The 9,084-nt window shown below is 41.2% G+C and overlaps 1 protein-coding gene across 1 annotated transcript; it reads right to left on the bottom strand.

Annotated features, from left to right (window-relative positions):
- Positions 1-5,606: 5,606 nt before the first annotated feature.
- Positions 5,607-6,053, bottom strand: LOC127312677 (uncharacterized). Its single transcript, XM_051343214.1, has one exon. The coding sequence runs from the start codon at positions 6,051-6,053 to the stop codon at positions 5,607-5,609; it is 447 nt and encodes a 148-aa protein (XP_051199174.1).
- Positions 6,054-9,084: the final 3,031 nt, after the last annotated feature.

Genomic DNA, 9,084 nt, shown 5'->3' with positions numbered 1-9,084 from the left:
ACTATGGACAATCCCTCATAGACGATAGAGCCTCTCATCCACACGGATGGGGATTTTAAAGGATTTCCCAACCTACTGCAGTGTTATCCCCAACACCCAGCCAGGCTCCATAAAGTCCGTTGATATGCAAGAGGGAAAAGATACAGCTGACTTCCCCAGAGCCATTATAGATCTTATGGTCAACATGATATGTACGGCGCTAGAATCATTGGATGGCATTGGTACTTAGTCCTAGATGAGTAGTACCCATGCAATGGAACCTCCACCATATCAACACATACCATGGTTCCATTGCCCACCACATAGTCATATTCATAATTGTAAAATAATACTTTGATTTTCAATGCAAGAGTGATAAGTATAGTACTTTGCATATAGTTTGATAAAAAATAATCAAATGACATGAGCAAGCGATGAACTTGCCTTTATTGACTGCAAGATGATGCAGGCAAAAGCTTCGATACGTGAGAACGCCAAATTCTGAAATACCATCATTGTCCGGTAAGGACAATGTTTAAAGAACTGGCAAAGATGCTATAATGCATAGTATGAGATGCAATCGTCCCGAGCGTAACCTAACCTCGATGATTTAGGATGGATGAATTGTAAAGATTTCTTTAGGGTGTGTTGCACTTTTAGGATGGTTCTCAAACAAGGTTTTTATTAGGGTTTGGTTATCTTAGCATCATAAACAAGTGATATAAGGCATCATAACAATCATACACACAAGGGAACATTGGTTGCATAAAAAGGAAAGAGTAGTTGTTAGTTTTTAAGTTCTACAGGACATGGTTGATGATTATTTATATTATACTTCAAAAGAATAACTTTTGAAGAACATGTTGATTAAGAAATAATAAGTATTTCAATAAGAACTATTTACTTATATGGTTTACTTGTGTATTTACTTCGAAAGAACAACTTTTGAAGAACAGGTTAAATAAGAACAAGAATTACTACGAATTGGAGCTATGTGCTTCTAGGGTTTACTATTGGATTCATTTAGTTCTCTAATAGGGACTAGTTGAGTTCTTAAGTAAGACGGGTCTATATGTAGCAAGTTTTGGTAGGTTTATTACTATGGTTTCTCAGAAGCATCATATTAAGGAATGGTTATCAAGATGGTGCTATGAGTTAGCCATTAGGGTTTACTATGACTTCACATTTGCTTTACTAAGTAATTACTAATGGTTGCTAAGCTAGGTGGATTATTATTTCCTAAGTAGGGTTTAGTTGAACAGGAGCATGTGATGTGCAATACTACACAAGATTGGTATTAGGGTTCATCATCATGATTCTACTAGGGTATAATGCTTGAGGTTGTTTTCAATGGTGTGGTATATAGGAGTGGTGATCAATGATGCTAATCTGATTAACAAGCTAGGGTTTATACCTAGGTAGTACTAGTGGATCATATAGGTTTTAATCAAAAATAGGGACATGAAATGATGATCACATGTGAATTGTTCTAGTTTTATTTTAGTAGATCACAAACATGGATTCATTTTTTGCTAATTAAGGTTCTAAATGTAAAGGTGAATCTCACATGATCACATGTGATACATAACTAAGGTTTTAGAGTTGATTCTAATGTGGAATGATCACATAAAATATTGGGATCAAGATGCTTGTTTATATTAGAACTAGGTTTCTATTTTATGATACAATTCCTAAAATGTTAAATGGGCAATATAGTTGTGGTCACTAATTACTTTGAAACAAAAGTAATAATGGTATTAGCATTTTATTTATTTTAAGTGATTTAATAATTAAGAGAAACACTACTTAGGGTTTAATTTAGAAATTAGGTTTTTACAATTATTGTTAGGTTTTAAAATAATAACTTGCTAATTAAAAATGTTTGAGTTCACAATATTTAAGCTACCAAAATAATATTGGCTTTTAATATGTTCTTGATTTATTATTATTTAAAGAAAATAGAAAATAGTAATTTGCAAATTAGGGTTTATGAATTATCACTAATATTTAAGTTAATGAAAAGATGATTAAGAAAATTAATCTAAACATTTTATTTACTTACTGAATATCTAATATTAAATTTTGAAACTTAACTAATTATTGAATTCAAATTGCATTTAAAACAAATGGTAAAGTCATAATTAATATAGGTAAAAATAAGTGAATTTTTATTTTGACACACATTTTTATTTTATATTTTATTTGAATTGAGTTTATTTTTGTGAGCATTTTGATATATTATTTATATTTTTCTGAGCTAAAATGAATTTTATATATTTTTGCAAAGTTTCAGCTATTTACTGGTTTTTAAATTAAACCTAAAAACTAAACGTACCGGTTCGATTTATACCCACACCCGCAGATAGGTGGGGTCATTGCTGGGTCAGACGCCACGTTGGCGAAGACTGGTCAACAGCCACGCGTGGGACCTCCTGGCCACGTCGGCCTCGCCGGTCAATGACCGCCGATGGTCAGCGCACGACGGCGCCGCCGTTTTATGGCCCCCCGGGACGCGTGACTAGGGTTTTCCGACTCTCCTCGACATGCTGAGACTGATGGTGGTGATGGTTTCGCGAGGGAATCACCGGAGCTATCTCCGGCGAGCTCTACCGCGGCCACGAACTCCGGCGAGAATTGAATCGGAGGCTACAGACGATGCCAGGATGCGAAAGTAGGCTCTAAAGATGCGTATGCTCACCCTGAAGCTCAAGGTGTGGTCAGCTCCGGCGATGGTCGACGGAGACGGCGAGGAATTCGCCATTCCCGGCGATCTGCTACAGAAGGAAACGATGAAATTGAGCCGATTCCTAGCTCCCCTGGATGCATGCTTCTGCCAGGATGCTCTACGCGTCGAGGCGCATCTCCTGGATCTCCTCACGGATGCTGGGGTGGCTTCATTCGTCGGCTTCGTCCTCGGCTCTGGCGGTGACTGTCTGGTGGTGGCGAGAGATAGAGAGTGAATGAGAGGGATTGGAGTGGCGGAGGTGAACAAAGAGTGCACGGCGATGCCTTCCCCCTATTTATAGGCCAAGGGAAGCTCTAAGGCTTCGACACGACGACGGCCATGGTCGAGAGGTGGCGGTCTCTGGAAGCTTTGGTTTGGCGAAGATCTTTTCGTTCGAGGATAGGCTCGGACGCGAATCGAGTGATGCAAGGTTCTGAGATGGTCTCTGGCGTCCGGCGGTGTCCTTATCCTCGACGAGGGCGTGGTCTACTGGCTCCGCCGCGCTGTCGAGCTCGGAGACGACGATGACGACGCTGGCTTTCTATTTTAACGCGAAACGGTACGGGCTGAGTTCGTTCGTGGGCTGGGCTGGTGCTGGGCTGCGTTGGCCTGCTGCGGTGCTGGGCAAGGTAAGTTTTCTTTTTCTATTTATTTGTTTTCTTTTTCTGTTTTATATTCTGGTTTTGAATTTGATTTGAATTCCAATTTGGTTTCTGTTTTGCTTTGCAGGTTCTAAAATATTTGATTAACAATATCACTTGATACTATTACTTACTACCTAGTGTTGCTTTTTTAAATAAATATTTAATTTATGGTTAGATTGATATTGTGTGAGGTTTAATGAAAATAGACATGGTCCCATGTTTTTTTATTTTAGTTCCTTCTAATTTAGGAACCAAATGTATTTAGGTGATTTGAATTTTATAACCTATGCATAGGGAACACATTATATTTTGCTAGTGCTAAACAATAGTGATTATTCAAATATAGTTTAATTATGGATAGGGTTTAACAAATGGTATAGAGAATGGAATTGGTTTATAATTTTATGTGGATGATGGTTTCTTAGGGTTTAAGAATATGGTTTGGATAATCTCTATGATTACTAATCTTGACTCACAAATTTTAGTTTAACTTAATTAAGATGAATTCTATGCTCATCAAATTCAATTCACTTGCTAAGGTGATTCTAGTTTATAAAATACTATTTCATTTGGTTCCCTAGGCAAATTCCTTGGGAGGAAAAATAGAATTGGATATTGGTTTCACTCTACTCACCAAATGGCATTTAGTCATTAGGTATATAGGGCTTGGTTTATACTTGTGATCCATGATACACAAGTTAGGACATAATAATTTATGTGGAGTGAATCCTATGTGAAAGGTTTAGGGTTTTGGTGATACTTCACTAATTGAAGTATAAATAGGCATGAGGCATGGCCGGGTTTTACTTATAATCCAAAGTAGTACTTGGATTAGAATTCAAATGTGGTTTATGGTTTTAGTGGTGATCACCTATGTGACACACAACTAGGATTGGGTATAAGCATTAGCTAAAGTTATGTTTAATTGGCTAGGGTTACTCCTCCTCACTTAGTTAGAATTCTTGTATCAAGGCAATGCTAGGGTTGTCCCAAATGTTTGGATATACAAGGTTTAGTTAATGCCATTATTCTTACACTCAAGGCATGAGGATTGGTTTGGGTTTAATTGCTAGGGATCTATCATTTTATGTGGTGGATGATCTCTGATTATCACTTAGGTTTATTTTAGCATTTAAATTTACAAGGTATGATCATGCATTAGACATGATCCACTCATTTCTCACTAATCACTTCTTTATTATTCCTCTCTTTACACTCAGCTAGATTTTTAGGGTTTATGATCATCACCCAATTTGTAATGATCAAAGCATTGGTTTCATAATGATTCATTAATTAATCATGTCTCCTCTCCAAGATCAAGTATTGGTCAATATACTTGAGTCTACACCTTTAGCTTGATCTCTCTTGGATAGGTAGGGTTTTCTCTAGGGTTTATGATCATTACCAAAGTGTAATGATCACAACACTTGTCTCCCTTGGATCACTAGTAAAAGAGGTTCTTACTTACCATCCAGTGTTGGCTAGGTCAAGGTTTAATAAGGAACTAATGTGAATGTCCTAGACATGGATTCAAGTATTGTAGTTGAAAAGATATACCATGTGACTCATGGTAGGAATTACTTATTTAGCAAAAGACATGGAAAAGATAAGTATAGAATAGTTTCTTAATTGATTGTGTTCCTTGATTTTTAGTTAAATAATTATTCATGTGTTGTTGTTAGAAATGTCAGGTTGAGATTCTTTATAAGATCTTGTAGTTGATGCTTACTTAAGGTGTTGTTTGTTGTAAAGCTAATTCCATTTGATCTAACCCGTAGATCAAATCATCTTTACCCAAAACAGGGTTTTAGCAGAGATCACAGTGAAGTTTATAGCGCTTGACTTGATGATCTACTTCAATTCCAGCAAGTCAAGTGAAACTTCAGTTACTGTGGTAAGTTTTTATTTGAAAGCGTGAAAATTCCCCGGATTTTCTATGCATGAATGCAATGCACACTTTGGTGTTCTCTCATTTTATTGCCTCTAAACCTGGGATATTACACCGACTGTCTCTTTCCTTCATTGTCGAGGTAGAAGTGCATCTGGCATGGCCCGTTCAACAAATCTTCGGGTGACATGTTGTATGGCCTTGGGAACCTAGGCCGGTTATTTTGCCTGCTGGAACTCGGTGCATCTCTATGATCCTTGCGCTGATCATTATTCCGTTGGCAATCATCCCGATGATTTCCTCCACTATTTCCTCGGAAGCCAGCCGCCACTTGGCAGGGACCATCATAATCTATGAAGGGTCGAAAACGTCACCTATTTTGATTGTTATTCCTATTACGATCTTCCTCGGGTGACCTCTGCCGTTTGTTATGAACAGCATCTTCTCCGTCAGCCCAACGATTCGCTGTCTCCATGAGGTCAGCTATTGTTCTTGGGTTGGACCTTCCTAATTCCTCGATTAGATCTCTTCTTCGAATTCCTGCGATAAACGTGTCTATTGCTCTTTCATCTGACACGTTCGCAACCGAGTTTTTTATGATGCTCCACCTCTGGATGTACATCCTCATTGATTCATCCGACTTCTGCCTGCAAGTCCTTAGCTGCTCTATTGACGCAGGTTTCTTGCACGTGGAATGAAAATTCCTCACGAACAAGTCCTCAAAAGTTTCCCAGCTGTCGATGGATCCTTCCGGTAGCTTCTTCATCCAAGATCTTGCGGCTCTGCTGAGGTGGACCTGAATGCTCTGCATGGCCATTGCCCTGGTTCTGCCCATCAGCTTCACTGTCTCCAAATAGTCCACTTGCCAATCCTCAGGATCTTGCAATCCATCGAATTTTTTGTAGCTATCTGGTAACTTGAAGCTAGAAGGCACTTTAGTTTTGCGAACTCGTCGGGTGAAGCAAGGGAGCCCACATAAATCCTCCTCGCTAACTTCCGGTGAATGCCGACACTCTCGTGTTCTGTTTTCACGATCCCTCTCCTGTCGTGCTCTGTCGACTCGTGCTTGCGTCACCATGTTTCTCGCGTCACCTTCTCGTGGAGGATCTCGTGCCGCCACCGTAGTGGGTCGAGGACTATTTTGCCTTGGACTATTTCTTCGTGGAGCACTTTCGTGTTGTGGTGTACTCGAGCCAGCTATTGCTATCCCCATGACGCCAACTCCTGCCATAGCCATCTAGTACAGTGCTTCCCTGGGATCCCCCGGAGGTGGTTTAGATGCCAGTATGAAGGCATGTGTCGCCATATATCCTGCTTCCGACGTTTTTGGGATGATGTCCCCTCTCGTGTCTATTGACATAAATGACATGTCGAGGTTTTGGATCAAGTTCTCTCGTTCATGCTCGGGCACATTTGCCAATCGCGATCTGTTTCTTGCACGGGCGTCTCTATGACTATCTCCCGAGGTTCCTGATTGTCGACTCAGGGCGGCCCTGCGCACACTTGACGCAGAAGCTGCAGCTCTTCTTTCGTCGAGTAACTTTCTTTGTTTTTCCAATTCTCATCCAGCACGAGCGAGTTTATATTGATATGCTTGCAACGCTTCTGGTGTACCCTTGGTAGTCATCGACTCTGTGCCATTCATGGCTCTCTGAGCTCTATCCCAAGCTGCTTGCGGCAGCTGTATTTTCTCTCGCAGCGTGGACACGATGTATTTGTTTCCTGTTCCACGCGTGAGATCTGCGGGATCGATGTATGGATTGCCCAAATCATTGAAAGCCTCCGACGCTTCATCTTCTTGGCGGCTTGATTCCCCGATTACGTAGACTTGATGATATATTGTAGTTTTGTTTTCATCTTCAGGGTCGGTGACACCGTCGTATAGATCGGCGAAGACATCCCTAATAGAAGTTGATCTGTCGATGAAGTCGAAGTTGTCGATGCTTTCCGAGTCGCTACCCAGATCGGAATCCATGAACGACCCGAAAGTCATGTCGCCGAACAGATCGGCGAGTCCTCCACCGATGGCCGGCTTGGTGAAGCTTGGTGGCGAAACCTCCTCGTCGCCTAACTCGATCGATGATGCTGATGATCCCGAGAAATCGGAATCGGCCGCTAACGGTCCCGAAAAAATCGGTGCCGCGAGACGATGCGATCCTTCTTTCCCGATGCGGAAGTGGAAACTCCTGAACGTCATCTCCATCGACTCCTCCAGATCGGCATATGCATGCAAACGGGCGGGAGGGTGAGGAACAAAATCATCGAGATCAGGTTGGATCCGTTTACCTCCGTCCATCGCGTTGCTTGCCATTGATGATGTTGACGATGCCATCGAGATCACCTCCTTGCAGCCTCCAATTCCCACAGACGGCGCCAATTGACAAGGGATTAACTTGTCAATGCCTACGGATTGTAGACTTAGGGTTTCGTCGAAAGTAGAGGGCAAGTAGATCTCGAAGGTTCAGCCGAAAAGGTGCTCGACTAAGAAAATAGGGTTATGTTGACAATAGATTCGATGGATTCTCCTCCCCTCGGCTCCCCTTTATATAGGAGGAAGAGCCGAGGGATTTCGTGCCGTACAAGTTACAAGCTCTGGGAAACTATCCGAGTATTTCCCGTATAATTACATGATTCGTGATTCCTAATATAACAATAGATTCTTTATCGATGTTCGCCGGGCTTCTGGGCCTTGAAAGCTTCGAGTCGTGGGGCTCCAGATAACCTCGGGTACTTTATTCGGCAGGCCCATTCAGGATGCCTATGTCAATTACCCTCGGATAAAACATTATTGTTTTCTCCCTTGTAGCAACAACACATCTACAATCTTAGAAGTTATAAAGTCACTCTCCTAGAAAACTAGAGGCATGAACCTACTATCGAGCATAAATACCCCATCTTGGAGTCACAAGTGTCCACTTGGCCAGAGTTTCTACTAGCAACGGAGAGTATGCAAGATCCCAAATAACATATGACATGAATATATAATCAATCTCAACATAGTATACTGTCGGGACCCCGGACTAGCTATCCGAAATACCCTGTTATGCATTCAACTCACGATCCCATGATCAGTGTGCCGTGAGCACATAACCGAACTGAATATCCAGAGTTTACAACATCCATTACAAGTACCAAATAAATAGTCTTACAATAAACGGATCACATGACCCAGTCTTACATAAGTACCACTTCGGGCAAGTTCATCACAAACATAGCAGCGGATACACGTCAACAGCGTCGGGCCCAAGTCATGCCTTAGACCTACAGGCAGCTGACTTGGAGATCATCCTAGGTCGCATAGTCGTCTTGGTAGCCTCCATCGTCTTCACATTCCTCCTCATAGTCTGGCCAAGTTAATAGCCAGGGACAAAGCCGTGAGTATATTTGGAATTGTACTCGCAAACCATCAAGAAGGTGCTAACAAGTCTAGCTAAAGAAGACAAGAGAGGAAGAGAAGTTTTCTCTTGTGGATATAGCAAGTAGAAGAGAAGCAGTTTCTCTTGTGGATATAGCATCCCAACATCACAGTTGAAGGGGACACTGAGAGAATCCTATGACATCTCTATATCTTTGTTGAAGAAGATACTTCAAAAGATAATCTACGACATCTCTATACCTTTGTTGAAGAAGATACTTCAAAAGAGTTCCTCTACATGAAACACTAGGAGGGGGTGACCCATTTTATTTGTCCTTCTCGACCATCTCCATATGGTCAACACACACTTTCTCGTACCCTTCCGGTACTCCAAACAACTTTCTCATTTGCTTTGCAAATCCTTTTTAAAACAAAGTCGACACAGCTAAACAACAGCCATCCCAACTGTCCATGACCGCGGATGCGGCTATTC

This window comes from Lolium perenne, chromosome 7 (assembly GCF_019359855.2).
Source record: "Lolium perenne isolate Kyuss_39 chromosome 7, Kyuss_2.0, whole genome shotgun sequence".
Classification (NCBI taxonomy): Eukaryota; Viridiplantae; Streptophyta; class Magnoliopsida; order Poales; family Poaceae; genus Lolium; species Lolium perenne.
The sequence above is the reverse complement of the archived record's forward strand: the minus strand, read 5'-3'. Positions and strand labels throughout refer to the sequence as shown.